This window comes from Acinonyx jubatus, chromosome B2 (genome assembly GCF_027475565.1).
Source record: "Acinonyx jubatus isolate Ajub_Pintada_27869175 chromosome B2, VMU_Ajub_asm_v1.0, whole genome shotgun sequence".
NCBI lineage: Eukaryota > Metazoa > Chordata > Mammalia > Carnivora > Felidae > Acinonyx > Acinonyx jubatus.
This window is the reverse complement of record NC_069385.1, coordinates 9250605-9265816: the sequence shown is the minus strand read 5'-3', so window position 1 is coordinate 9265816 and position 15212 is coordinate 9250605. Positions and strand designations below refer to the sequence as shown.

The window sequence follows — 15212 nt, the reverse complement described above, 5'->3', positions numbered from 1 at the left end:
TTCAGGGCCATGTTGTCGCCTGGGGGTGTCGGATGCCAAAGCGCCGTCTGCCTTCTCGTGCTGTGAGCAGCAGCGTTGGGGCTCTTGCCGCGTAGGAGTGTGCCTCGCACCTGTCCTTCCATTCACTCCTGTCTCATCGTTTGACTCTTTGGGTCTCAGGAAACTGAAGACGCACCTGCAGCATCTCAGGTGGAAAGGAGCAAGGAGCGTGAGCCCGGAATACAAAGAGAAGTCCTGTGCACGCTGCCAGTGCCAGCTCGGGCTTCTGCTGAACCGGGGGGCCGTGTGCAAGGGCTGCAGCCACCGCGTGTGCTCCGAGTGCCGAGTCTTCCTGCGGAGGACCCGCGCCTGGAAGTGCACCGTGTGCTTTGAGGACAGGTGAGATTGCCCGGGTGTTCACTTTCTCCCGTGGACTCAGCCCTGGAGATGGTCCCAGACACACCCCCGACAGAGAGAGCTGTCCCTCCTCAAAGGTTCATAGAGTGCTTAATACAAAGCTACCTTTCTAGACTTGGAAATTGTAGTAATTTAAAAATAAATTTTATTAAATAAAAAAGATATTTTTAAATTTGCAAACGTTTGTTTGTAATAGCTGAGGATGGGCTAACCCAGGAGTTAAGATCCATTTGGATTTTGTAACTAGGTGCCGAAGTTTTCTCAGAGCTTAATTTATCTCTTTCAGAGAAAGTGGAGTGAATTTTAACCTAGGGAATATTAGAGTGATTCTTTGTAGCTTTATTTATTTATTTATTTATTTATTTAAGAGGAGGGGTGCCTGGGTGGCTCAGTTGGTTAAGCGTCTAAGTTCAGCTCAGGTTATGATCTTGTGGTTTATGGGTTCAAGCCCCGCATCGGGCTCTGTGCTGACAATGCAGAACCTGCTTGGGATTTTCTCTCTCCCTCTCTTTCTGCCCCTCCCCGGCTTGCACTTTCTCCCTGTCTCTTAAGATAAATAAACTTTAAAAAAAAGAGAGTGTGTGTGTGTACACGCGAGCAGGGGAGGGGCAGAGACAGAGAATTTTTTTTTAAATGTTTATTTATTTATTTTGAGAGAGAGGGAGCGAGTGCACGAGCAGGGGGAGGGGCAGAGAGAGGGAGAGAGGGAATCCCAAGCAGGCTCTGCACTATCAGTTCAGAGCCCAACATGGGGCTTGACCCCATGAACTGTGAGATCATGACCTGAGCCAAAATCAAGAGTTGGACACTTAACTGACCAAACCACCCAGGTGCCGAGAGAGAGAGAGAGAGAGAGAGAGAGAAAGAGAAAGAGAATCTTGAGCAGGCTCGATGCTCAGTGTAGAGCCTTAAGTGGACTCAATCCCATGACCCTGGGATCATGACCTGCGCCAAAATCAAAAGTTGGATGCTCAACCAACTGAACCACTCACATGCCTCATGTTATTTTTAAAAATATCTTTTTGAGGTATAATTGACATATAACGTTATATTGATTTTAGGTGTGCAACATAGTGTCTAGATATTTGTATGCATTGCAAGGTGATTGGCACAGTAAATCTTACTACCATCCTCTTAATCTCTGCTTCAATTCTGCATGATAACCTTGCCGGGTAGAGTATTCTTGGTTGGAAGTTTTTTTCCTTTCAGTACTTCCTTTCCCACTCTCTCCTGGCCTGCAAATTCTAATGAAAAAATCTGCTGATCATCTTATGGGGGTTCCTTGTATGTAGCAAGTTGTTTTTCTCTTGTTGCTCTTAAGATTCTCTTTTTATCTTTAACTTTTGACATTTAATTATACTGGGCTTGGTGCGATCTCATTGGATTCGTCTTACGTGGAACTCTCTGGTATTCCTGGACCTGGCTGGCTGTTTTTCTTCCCAGGCTAGGGAACTTTTCAGCCATTATTTCTTCAAATAATTTTCTGCTCCTTTCTCTCTCTTCTCCTTCTGGATCCTGTAATGTGAATGTTAATTATTCCACTTGATGTTGTCCCATGGGGCTCTTAGGTTGTCTTCATTTTTTTTTTTTTTCACTTTGCTGCTGTTTGGGTGAGCTCCACTGCTGTGTCTTCCAGATTGTTGATCTGTTCTTCTGCTTCGTCTGGTCTGCTGGTGAACCCCCTTAGTTATGCCTCAGCTCTGTGACTTCTGTTTGGCATGTGCTGATCTTTTCTCTCTTTGTTGATGGTCTGACCACATTCATCTGGTCTTCTCCTGAGTCTGCCCAGCATCTTTATGACCGTTACTTTGACTTCTTTATCAGACAGATTTATCTTTATCTCTGTTAAATTAAGGCCTTTTTCTGAGATTTCATCTTCTTCTTGCATTTGGAATGTACTTCTCTGTGTCTTCATTTGGCTTGACTCTCTCTATATGTTTCTATACATTAGGACAAACAGCAACCTCTCCCCATCTTGAAGGAGTGGACTTGTATGGGTGATGAACCTTGTCATTCAACCTTGCCCTAGCTCTTTCTTGTCTTCCCCAACCCTTGTGATTGCCCAAGCAGCCTGATTTATTCCTCTTTTTTCAATTTTTTAATGTTTATTTATTTTTGAAGGAGAGAGAGACACACACACACAGAACACACACACACACACAGAACTGACCACCCATAAAAAAACAAAAACAAACAAACAAAAACAGTAGCAAAAGCATAGTGAGGGAGGGACAGAGAGAGAGGGAGACACAGAATCCAAAGCAGGCTCCAGGCTCTGAGCTGTCAGCACAGAGCCCAGTGCAGAGCTCAAACTCGTGAGCTGTGAGATCATGACCTGATCCAAAGTTGGATGCTTAACCGACTGAGCCCCCCACCCCCCAAATGCTCGATAGGGCTCTGTTGGTGTGCTAAGACCTGTCAGCGTTCCAAAAGGAAAGATCTATTAGAACCTAGTTTCGGGCTGATTGGAAGCCAGATCTGTAGGCAGCAGCTTTTAAAGTATGCAAACATATCCAGTCCTGTGGGACCACAATCGTAAACTGTGCTGGCCTCTAGACCAGGAGATCTGAAGGTGCCCTTTGGGTGGAGGTTACAAAACTCAGGGCTCCAGACAAGTGTATAAGCTCCTTCCTAGGAGGCACCAGAGAGCTGTAGTGAGGCCAGGGGAGAGTGTAAGGATTGTGTCTCCCTGCATATGTTCCCTGAAACAGCTCATAACCTCTAGTTTTATGGCAAACGGGAAGTCTGTCCCTTAGGCTAAAGCTCCAGGACAAGTAAATGGATCTTTTTCACAGGGAGACTGGGGACGTGCTTCAGTCTACTGTCTGTGCAGCTCTGGGGCTTGCAGCCCGCCAAGAACCATCTTTACGATTGTTACAGTCCCGTGGTGCCCAGGAACACGAGCTCTCTGGCTGCCAGGGCCAGGTGACCAATGGGTGTCCTCTGTGTGGGCTGTGCGCACCTGCTGGCTTTGCGGTGCAGCTGGGGAGTGCGGAGGTTGGAGCGTGCCTACTGGCTTCAGCAAGGCAGGGGGAGGACGCCGTGACCTCTCACCCTGCTGGCCTTAGCCAGGCAGTGGGACAGTGCGACGTCTGCACTACCAGGGTAGAGAGCCAGTGCAAAAATGGTGCTCGTCTCTGGAGAGGGTCCCAACTGCCCCTTGCCCCTCTGACAGGCGCTTTAATACTAGCAAATGAACCTCCTTCACATAGAGTCTTGACGCTTTTCACACTTGCTTTGGTCCCGGGTCTCCATGGGAGTGAGACCACATGCCCCTTTGCACATAGGCCTCATCGTTTCTCTAAGCCAGACCTTTCGGGGGCACATCTCTCTGCGGCAGGTCCCACGGGTTGGTGTTCCTGGCATGGGGCACGAACCCCTCACTCCTCTAGGAGAAAGCCCGTGATTATAAGATCCCTCCCTGTCGTGGATCTCTGTGCCGGGGCGGGGTTTTTGTTGAGACTGCGTCTCGGCCCTTCCAACCCACCTCAGTGTGGTCTCCTTATCCTTTGCCGTGGAGGAGCAGGTGAGGCGGCTTTCAGGGCTTCCTCAGAGGGAGCTGTTCCATGAGGCTGCAGATTTGGGGTGCCCGTGGGCAGAGGCGGGTTCTTCCCACACCACCACGTTCCCACGCAGCTCTAGATAAGGCCTTTTGGAAGGGGGCAAGCTGACTTCTATCGGATACTCGAAATGAAGAAATGCGTGATAGAGAAGTTGTGAGGTCTTTAACCATTTTTTGCCACAGAGTTGGTATTTTCAACCACGCATTTTGAACACGATAAAGAGGGTGTTTGGCTTGGGTTCCCGCTTTTCTTTTTTTTTTTTAATTTTTTTTTTAACGTTTATTTATTTTTGAGACAGAGAGAGACAGAGCATGAATGGGGGAGGGTCAGAGAGAGAGGGAAACACAGAATCTGAAACAGGCTCCAGGCTCTGAGCTGTCAGTACAGAGCCCGACGCGGGGCTCGAACTCACGGACCGTGAGATCATGACCTGAGCCGAAGTCGGACGCTTAACTGACCAAACCACCCAGGCGCCCCGGGTTCCCGCTTTTCAAAGCAAGCACACGCTAGTCATCGATTCCTTGAAAACGCAAGAGGCGGCGTTTCTGTCTGCTGGGGTCAGCGTGCACGAGAGCATTGCAGAACCCAGAGGGAGGGAGAAATGTTTGCTTGGTGTGAGTCTAGGAGAATCATCGGAGACTTTGAGATTTGAAAACAACTTCTAAATATTGCTGCAGAAGTGCGAGTGCCCTGGACAGAGATCACGCGGTGTGCGTGCGCTGGCCGGGTTTTCTCTCCCCCTAAACTGGAGGCTTGTGTTTATTGGGCGCCTGCCATTAATCGCCTCAAACCTCCTGTCCCTTCTCGAGGCTTCATTTCAATCCCTCATCCAGAGAGAAGTGGTTTGACCAGCTTTTGCTTTGCTCCTTTACTTCTGTAGCAGCTGCCGAATCAGACTTCAGTCAGCTGAGTCTGCACATTTTATATGTGCTCCTTGGTTTGTGGAGGCCAGTGTCCTTCAGGCTTTTCTTTTCTCCTTTTGCTAGTGCTCCCTGCTCAAGCCCTGCAGGCTTTTCTTACCTTGAGAAGGAAAGACGGAGATTTGCTGTGAGCCGGCCACACTGTGCTCACGTAAGCCCGGGCTCTAGAGAGAGCGGGAAACAATTCCAAAGAATGTCTGGAAAGGTCTTAAGATTTTCTTCCCTCGTTTCAATCAGCCATATGTATTTGAAGTCTAATGGTAAACATTGCCCGCTAAGGGATTAAATTCAGCATTTTTTTTTTTTTGTCTTCTAGTAGTTAACTATAAGTTAAAAATCAAAACAAAAGGACAAGGCTGAGGCAATCTCCCGGGAAGCCAGCGGTGTTGAAATCTCTCCACCCGAGAGGGCGTCATGTCCTGGCTCTTGTAACTCTACCCGCTAAGGACACAGAGTGTGATTTCTAAAACCCTGGCTTCCTTATTTTGAAATAAGGTTGCTTTTCAAAATACCTAAGATAATTGCATTACTAGGAGTCCATTGCCTCAGGAAATTGTATGGGGAGAGAAGGAAATAATTTATAACACACACTTTCTCGTTCTCCTTTCTTTGCAGCCCTATGTCCTCTCTCTGGTTTTGTCACCCTGCCCTGCTATCCTATTTCAGGGCCAAAGCAGAGCCTTTGACAGAGTATTTGACAGTCATAACTGAGCTGGGTCCTAGAGGGGTGATTGAGCCCCATGTTTTCCTCTCCCTGGGTCACCTTCAGCTGGAGACTCAGTCCTTGGGAAGAAGTGGATCCATCATGGAACCAGGAGGAGGGAAGGAGGTTTTTTAAATCCAGAAAGAAGAAGGAGTAGGCTAGCAGTTTTAAAAAAGTAAAACCAGGGGTGCCTGGGTGGCTCAGTTGGTTAAGTGTCTGACTTTGACTCAGGTCATGATCTCATAGTTTGTGAGTTCGAGCCCCACGTCAGGCTCTGTGCTGACAGCTCGGAACCTGGAGCCTCCTTCAGATTCTGTCTGTCTGTCTCTCTCTCTCAAAAATAAATGAACATTAAAATAAATAAATAAATAAATAAATAAATAAATAAATAAATAAAACTTACAAATTGGCGCAAAAGGCCTATGGAATGTGCCTTGGGGTTCTGTGGAGGTTCCAGGAGACCTTTGAGGTTTCTGCTACAGGCAGGTTTTCTCTCCAAGAGCTGCTAAAGGTCACGAGGAGCTCAGAGGATGGAGGGCTGAGCTGGTTCGAGGGGACTTTCAGAGTATCTGTGGTTGGAGTATTTCTGGAAGAGGGTCAGTGGGAGAGAGGGAGACAGGCATCCTCAGGGAGAGAGGACAGTGTGGGAATGAGTGTTTAGCACTTCATTACACTGCATGTTTCATTTAAACCTTAAAACAGTTTTATGGGGCAGCTTCAACTATTATTCTAATTTTACAGGTGAAGAAACAGAGGCTAAGAGACATAAGAAAGTTAGCCCAAGGTCAGGGAGTCAGTTAGATGAAAACCCTGGTCTCCTGAATCCCATCCCTCCTAGATCTCTGCCCCGTCCTACCTGAAGGGAGAAAAGCCACTCAAAAGACTTTGGATCTTGGGGGCATCTGGGTGGCTCAGCCAGTTAAGCGTCTAACTGTTGATTTCGGCTCTGGTCATGATCTCACAGTTCGTGGGGTCGAGCCCTGTATCAGCACAGAGCCTGCTTGGGCTCGCGCGCTCCCTCTCTCTCTCTCTCTCTCTCTCTCTCAAAAATAAATAAACATTAAAAAAAAGAGAGAGAGAAGACCTTGGATATTGGACCGTAGGAAATGGGGTGTGAACCATTGCCAAAAGAAAGCCATACCAAAGTGGACCAGCGTTCTGCAGGACAACCCAGGGGACAGGAAGGTGAAGGCCAATGATCCAAGAGAGTCTTTGCAGTGAAGGGGCTATGAAGTGATGAGGCTGGAGGCGAAAAGAACTCGGGAGTAAAAGAGAAGCGTAAGAAAAGACCCCAGGAAACAAAGACAAGTTGGAAAGGACTTGGGAGAACAAAGTTGGTTGAAAGTTGCTTCCAGTCGTGAGGAGACGTGTATTGTCCTTAGCAGGAGCCATCCAAAGAGGCTGATTTAGGAGAAGGAAAGAAGAGAAGGAGACATAAATATCCTTGCTTCTTTGGTTGATTACCACAACCCCCCACCCTCAAGTATATGGACAGTTTCCTCGATGAAATGGCACGAGGTTAACAACCATGTTGAAATATGTCAAGGAGACTAAGCTTTATATTTACTTGTTTGTTTTAGCTTTTGTTTTAAAAAATAAGATTGAGGTTGATGACTTAGGTTCACACTGATTGTTTTCCCTTCAAAATTATTTACTGTGTGATAGCATCAAATTCCACGTGTCTAGAAAAAACCTGCTCATCTCCCTGAAGTAGATTGCTGAGGACTTACACGTGTTCAAGACATTTTCTCTTCAAACTGTGATCGTTTCTCTTGCTTCGTAATCGGCTGTGACCATAAACAATCATTCATTCATTCTTTAGCCTCAGAGATTTGTTGGAATGCTTTCTCGGTTTCATTAGGCACGTTTGCTATTTATAAAATAACTAGAGCAGAGATTTTAGAGTTAGGGTTTCAGATGGTAGGGGGCAGTACTGTTGATTTCAGAGTATGGGCTGCTCACATTCCTGTGATGAACTATGCCTGCGGCTAACGGACAGAAACCTAAGCGTGTCCCGTTCCAAACTGATACAGACGTTAGCATTTATTGTCACGTTCTTAGTTCTCAGGTTGGGATTTGCATTAATGCTGCAGAGCAGTAAGGGTTAAATACGATTTTGGAATTTATTAAAGGGGATTTTTGTTGTTGTCGTCCAAATACATTTTAGATTGGGATTTAGATGTAAAGATATCATTAGAGGATGACGTATTTTTTGCAACGCGTAAAATAATTGTTGAAAATCAAGTGACATTTCAAGACAAGTTCTCTAACAATTGTATTTCCTGTTTAAAGCTAAACTTCCCAGAGTTTGGAAAATATAATCTTTGAAATTTCAGACTGCTACCCCCAGTGTTTTCCTAATCCCATGTTTTGATAAAATACTGAATCCCCACCTTATCCCCATCAAGGGAAATAGCCAATGTATGAGAATGGAATAATTTGCGGTCATTATTGTAAACACTTCTGCTCTTTGTGTGAGTAAAAGGTCTAACTCTATGAAATATTGAAAAGAAATTGAATGCTGGGTGTGGTATGGGGGAGCTGGAAAAGAAGGAGTTTAGTTTGATGCCAGGGTTAAAGTGACATTTCTTTGCTGCCTGTCTTCTATTTCAAGACCTGATTTTTTTTTCTAATCTCATTTTAATACTTGATCTCAGCCGAAAGGCCAAGAAGCAATTTTTCTAATCTGCTTTTGAACATTGCTGATGGGAACTATGCTCATGTGTTTCACACCAAAAAGCATACACAAGTTAAATATATTGAGTAAAATATTTCACATAGTTGTATGTTTGCACATTTTCTTTCTTTCTTAAAATTTTTTTAATGTTTATTTCTTTTTGAGAGAGAGAGAGAGAGAGAGAGAGAGAGAGAGAGAGAGAGATATGGAGTGCAAGCAGGGGAGGGACAGAGGAAGAGGGAGACACAGAATCTGAAGCAGGCTCCAGGCTCTGAGCTGTCAGCATAGAGCCCGACGCGGGGCTCGAACTCACGGACCACGAGATCATGACCTGAGCCGAAGTCGGACGCTCAACCTACTGAGCCACCCAGGTGCCCCTGTTGCACATTTTTGAGAGATTAGCCACTGAATCTAATTTCACAAGGGAAAAGCCTTTTGTTCTTTGAAAATGAAGTGTTTTTTTCCTGTCAGTTCTGACTTACAGATGGCATCTGCTTTGGTCCTCACAACAGCATGGCTGTTTCACACGGCTTGTGTATATTGATTGCTTTCTCTAGGAATGCGATAGATGGTAATCAGATATAGGATCATGACGTCCTTTCTAATCCATTGACCAGATGGAAGTAATGACTATTTAATATTCTTTGAAGTCTTATGCTACTAAAACATACAGTAAAAAGGTAGACATTTATAGGACATTTTGAGAAAATTTTTATTTTGAAAAGTATTTTGTGCGTACCAAAGGGAACACCTTCACAGTAGTTTGACTATCATTCCTTTTGTCGAGGCTGAAATTTCTTCTGCGATCAGTGCTTGATTAGTCATGGCAGGCTCTTGCTTTTAAAACCTTTCTTTGAGATTAGTAAGCTTTCCGTACCATTAATTCTCTTATTCATACTTGACATTGTCACCTCACTCAGCCGAGCTGAAACTTTTCACCCGACAGGGACGGTCAGAGCGAGGAGGCTGCCGTCCCAGCCGGCACTTTGCCTGGTAGGGAAGTGTTGCCTCAGTTAACACTCTGAGCTAGAGTTAAGGGTACTGGCAGGCGTAGGGATGCTGGGCAGGCTGGTGGGTCCTTTGAAGTCATGTCTTCATGGGAATTTCCACAACAGCCTACCCATGCCCTTAGGTCAGACCAAAGCACATTCCAACGCCAGAGAGAAGTCATGCGTGGATTTGGCGATTTTAGATGTTTCAACTCCTGTACCGTTCCATTAATGCAGATATTTAAGAATCAGTATTTTTGTTGAAAGAAAGTTGCCCACAGATTTCTCGCTAATGTTAAAGCTGACCTCTGTATGAGGTCTGAAACACCTTCTTCTATCTTTAGGATGCTTTGGTAATGATGGGATTCGCTTTTGTGATATCTTTGTCAGATTCAAACTTACACTTAATGTTTTTTTAAAAGAAATTAACAAAACTATTTCTTTAAAAGGGAAGAGGGGTGCCTGGGTGGTTCAGCCAATTAGTTGGGCATTGGCTCTTAATTTTGGTTCAGGTCATGATCCCAGGGTCCTGGGATCAAGCCCCACATCTGTTCTGTGCTGAGCACGGAGCCTGCTTAGGATGCTCTCTCTCTTTGCCCTTCTCCCCCGCTTGTGTACTCTCTCCCCCTCTAAAATAAATTTAATAAACAACAAATAAACAAATGGAAAGAAATATGTCTGCCTAATTCTGCTATGTACTTTGCTACCCATATGAAGAATACTTTTATAACAATAGAAATGAAGTCATCAGATAAGAAATCAATTATTTCTTCCCCTTTGAAAATTGTAAAAACTTGCTAACAAGGCAGTGAAACTGTTAACTTGAACAGAGTCCTCTTTCAATGGTTACTTTATATTTAAGGCTCCATAATCTAGGGGCAGTAAATTTATGTTGCCTTATGCTTGGGAAAGGATGGTAGGATGCACATAACATCCTAGATAATGTATAATCTTATGTGTTAAAGGTATCTGAGTTCATTTTCAGTTCGATTTAGGAACTGCAAGTATTTAAAATTTGAATCTTATAAATGCTGATAAATCCTGGGGTGTCTGGTTGGCTCAATTGAGCATGTGACTTAAAAAAATTTTTTTTAATGTTTATTTATTTTTGAGGGAGAGAGAGAGAAGCAGAGAGAGAGAGAGAAAGAGACGGAGAGAGAGGGAGACACAGAATCTGAAGCAGACTCCAGGCTCTGAGCTGTCTGTCAGCACAGACCCCGACGTGGGGCTTGAACCCACAAACCATGAGATCATGACCTGAGCCAAAGGTGGATGCTTAACCAACTGAGCCACCCAGGCACCCTGAGCATGTGACTCTTGATCTCAGGCTCGTGAGTTCAAGCCCATGTTGGGCATAAAGCCTACTTAAAATGAATGAATGAATAAATGCATGCTGACAGATCCTAAGAGCTAGTGTATTGTAAAGCCTTCTGCCACCTGAAATAGCAAAATGAAAATATTAATGTTGGTTTTGACAACAATCTGTAGCTTTCACATATTCAGATAATAAGCTGGTGTTCATGGCAGCATTATTCAGAATAGTCACAAGGGGGAAACAACCCAGTGTCCATCCACAGATGAAAGGATTAAAAAAAATGTGGCATAAACATACTATGGAATATCGTTCAGCTATAAAAAAGAATGAAAATTTAACACATGCTAAAATGTGAATGAACCTTGCAAATATTATGCTAAGTGAAATAGGCTAGAAGGAAAAACGTATGATTCTACTCACATGCGGTATCCAGAGTAAAGACAGGAATCCACAGAGACAGAAACGTTTTATAAATTTTATTCATTTTGTCAAATATTTTGAAGTATCTATATTGTTATAAATTATTACTTTTATGTTTTATAATATCTCCCTCAGTAATTATGTTTGTCACCTGCATGGTTTTAGGATTATATTTACAATTAGTAAACTAAGTCTAAATTTTAATAGATTCAGGCACTAGTTGCCAATCTTTTGAGACCATGATTTCCCAATGTGCAAGTTCTTCACTTTGATTCATTTTTCAATAAACTAAAGTGCCTCTTGAAGGATTTTTTGCCCCAGAAGAGCAAGTGGGTGGCATATTGTCTGGGTCGTGGCATATTTGAGGATGACATCAGTAGCCTTCCCTCAAGCTCCTTTGAGCTATCCCTTGGATTTCTTGCTTTTGTTTTTTGTTTTGTTTTGCTTGTTTTGTTTTGTTTTGAGAGAGAGAGAGTGTTGTGCAAGTGGGAGTGGGCAGGGGCAGAGGGAGAGAGAGAGAGAGAGAGAGAGAGAGAATCTGAAGCAGGTTCCACGCTCAGCATGGAGCCATCCCACAATCCCAGCATCAGGACCTGACCTGAGATCAAGAGTTGGACGCTCAGCTGACTGAGTCACCCATGTGCCCCGCTTGTTTATATATATATATATATATATATAATTTTACCATGATTTAAAATATATATATATTTTTTTTTAAATCATGGTAAAATATATACAACATAAAATTTACTGCTTAGCGATTTTTAAGTCTACAGTTCAGTGGCATTAAATCTGTTCATGTTGTATGACCATCACCACCATCTGTTTCCAGAACTTCTTCATCTCGCAAAACTGAAACTTCGTACCCGTTAAACAACAACACCCTATTTCTTCCTCCCGCTGAAAACCAGCATTCTATTTTCTGTCTCTGTAAATTTGCATATTCTAGGTACTCCTAGACGTAGAATCGTACAGTACTTGTCTTTTTATGACCGGCTCATTTTACTGAGCGTGATGTCCTCAAGCCTCCTCTGTGTTGTAGCGATATTGCAGGTTTCTACTTCCTTCCTAAGGCTGTACATTCCATAGGGCGAGTATGTCACATTTTGTTTGGCCATTAGTTTGTTGATGGACACTTGAGTCGCTTCTACATTTTGGCTGTTGTAAAAAATGCTGCTGTGAACATGGGTGTGCAAATATCTCTGAGACCCTACTTTCAGTTCTTTGGGACATATTGCAGGCTCATATGGTCCTCACATGTTTAATTTTTTTATACTCTCCCGTAGTAGCTGCACCATTTTATAATCCCACCAAGAGTGTACAAGGACTCCCGCTTCTCCACGTCTTTGTTAACACTTGTTATTTTCAGGGGTTGGTTGGTTTGTTTTTATTTTTTTTGTTTATTTATTTATGTTGAGAGAGAGAGAGAGAGAGAGAACCAGCAGGAGAGGGTCAGAGAGAAAAAGAGACAGAATCTCAAGCAGGCTCTGCACCATCAGTGCAGAGCCCAACGCGGGGCTCAAACCCACAAACCGTGAGATCATGACCTGAGCCTAGATTGAGAGTTGGAGGCTTAACCAGCTGCACCACCCAGGCGTCCCTGTTTTTGATAATAGTCATCCTAATGGGTGGGGGGGGGGGGGGGGGAAGGTCAGCTTGTTTTTTGACTCAGTAACATTTTCTTCAGTTGGATGTGACTATTCTGATGATCTTTTATGCCCCTTGCCCTTGCTTCTTAAAAAATACCTTTTAATATGTAGGTTGGCTTTGTTCTGTATCCCCCATTTGTGTTATCTTCTCCTGCAACATTTAATGTCTTTTCTTTTCTGTTCATGTTCTAGAACAGCGCCTCTACTGAGTCTGTGTCACTGATTCCATTTCCTAGGCCCTTAGTTCTGTTCCTTCTGGTTGGTCAGCAGCCGCTCTGCCTTTGTGTTGTTAGTTTCCTAGATTTTTCTTTCTGAAAAGAGTCTCTTCATGTCTCTTCATGTCAGCCTGGCTTGTCCTTATGTCTTTCTGTTTTCTTCTCCTGGAGGCTGGGCTTAGGTGCTTTTGAAAACGAAGTGCTTTCTGGAATGTGCCCTGGATTCCCCTGTGGTGCAACTTCTGAGAAGGCCGCTTCTCTGGTCTTCGGGACTCCGTTTCTGCTGCCGGCTGGCATTTTGTCAGAGGCTCTCCATTGTCTCTTCAGTTATTACGTGCTCCGTATCTCTCGCCATTCAAGTGGTGGTGCAGGGGCGTGATGGGGAGGCTCCCCTTCAATCTCTGGGGAAGACAGGGTGATGTGCAGCATCTAACCCGATTTTTTTTTGAAGTTTACTTATTTATTTTGAGAGAGAGCATGCAAGCAGGGGAGGAGCAGAGATAGGAGACAGAGGATCCAAAGTGGGCTCTGCGATGACAGCAGAGAGCCCAATGCGGGGGGCAAACTCACAAACTGTGAGATCATGACCTGAGCCAAAGTCAGATGCTTAACCAACTGAGCCACCCAGGCGTCCCTCTAATCTGATTTTTATTGTTGAGGTCTTAAGCGCGGCTCTGTGCGGCCACAGTGGAATTTTTTCTCACTTTTGTCAATTAGTTACCCGATGTAACAAACCAAGAGTCACAAACTTGTGGCCAACAGGCTGCATAAGCCCACAGGCCTTGTTTATTTTGGGGCCTGCGTCTAATATTTGGGGCCTGGGTCTAATATTTATCGTTTTAATGTCTTAAAATGGGCCGTGGGTTCTCCCGTTCACCACGGCGCCCACTCCTCCTTACTGTCTCACAATGGCCCGCTTTCCTCATTTACGGTTTCTGTCCGGTGCCTGAGTCTGACACACATTAGACCTCAGTGCTTACCGCCAGCAGGGTCCCAGCCTGTCTCTTCAGTCCCCAGGGTGCTCCCCACAGAGCTGGGCATTTTTACTCATTCACCAAGCTGCTTGCATTCACTGGCCCCTGCCCTGCTCCTCAGTCACGCTTGGGGCTGTGGATACAGCCCTGAGAGTGACACAGAGGGGACCTGCCTTCTCTCTGCGGTCCAGTGAGGCAGAGTTATTAATGTTTCGCAAGAAGTGGTGGTGACAGCTCGATACAGTCATTTCTGTATCTTCATCTCGATTCCCCGAGCCCTCCCCTAGTTACCGAGGATTTAATCACAATGATCAGTCTTTTTTTTCCTGTAAAAATGTTGAAAGCCGATCTACTGAGCTGGAAGGAAAAAAAAAAAACCTGTTTTGCTTTGTAACTAAAAACCATCTTAGATGCAAGATTATTTGAAGTAAAAAAAAAAAAAAAAATCAGCTGTCTGCATGCACAAGGTTGCTCTGGCTGGGAATGACCACGCAGGTGGACAAGCTCATGCAAAGCGGTTAGGTTGATCTCAGTTTTACAATATTAGGCTTCTTCACTTGGGCTTTTTGCAGCCTGTTTGTCTGATGAGCCACCAGGGCACTCTTGAGGCACCCTGGCCATCAGGACATTGGGTGGAGAACAGATCTGCCCAGAGAAAGAAGAAGAAGGCTTCTCTAGGCCTTCTAGGAATCCTGACTCTGCAGATCGACTTTCCACTTCTTGTCCTTTGCATGGTGGAAGATACATTAAGCAACTCCAGGGACATCGTGCTGACTTTCTGAAGAGCATCCAGCATGGATGGGACAGCTAGCCATCTGCAGATGCAAGTAATTAAATGCAAAATAACACTGCCTTCCAACAGGCCTGTTGGGCTCACTGCTCGCTGAGAGTAACAGGTCAGACTGTCTTTCTGTTAGGGTCATCCGTTCATTGTATCATTGAACAAGTGTGTATGCTGGAATTTGCAAAGGGCTTTCCAACTGTTATTTCCTGTTTACTGATGAAATGACAGCATGAGCAGAGGTCAAGGCTATGAAAACGGACGCTGGAACCTCCAGAAGTGTAGTAAGAGCTGGCTATGCACCACGAGCTTGGCATTTATAATGATAGTGATCCTCATGCAGTGTTACTGACAAGGTCAGGCACGGAATTCAGGTCTCCTAGTTCTGCATCTTCTGCTGTCCCCACAACCCTCGGCTTCTGCTTTGTGAGATGTATTTGGCAATTGATTGAAGAAGTTTGAAAGACGCAAGTCTCCATTCTGAGGAATGTAAAAGCATCAGCCCATTGCTGAGCTCAGAAACTGTTCCAAGAAGCTTTTTTTAAAAATTTTTTTAAAATTTTTTTATTTTTTTCAACATATGAAATTTATTGTCAAATTGGTTTCCATA

The 15212-nt window shown here is 44.4% G+C and overlaps 1 protein-coding gene across 9 annotated transcripts in view; it reads left to right on the top strand.

Moving 5' to 3' along the window:
• SYTL3 (synaptotagmin like 3) overlaps positions 1-15212 on the top strand; it is a 93459-nt gene that overhangs the window by 14142 nt on the left and 64105 nt on the right. For all 9 annotated transcript variants that reach the window (XM_053222026.1, XM_053222025.1, XM_053222023.1 and 6 more), the window contains one exon: positions 160-378. In XM_053222026.1, the coding sequence (XP_053078001.1) occupies positions 160-378 (219 nt within the window). The remainder of the gene's footprint in view (positions 1-159; positions 379-15212) is intronic.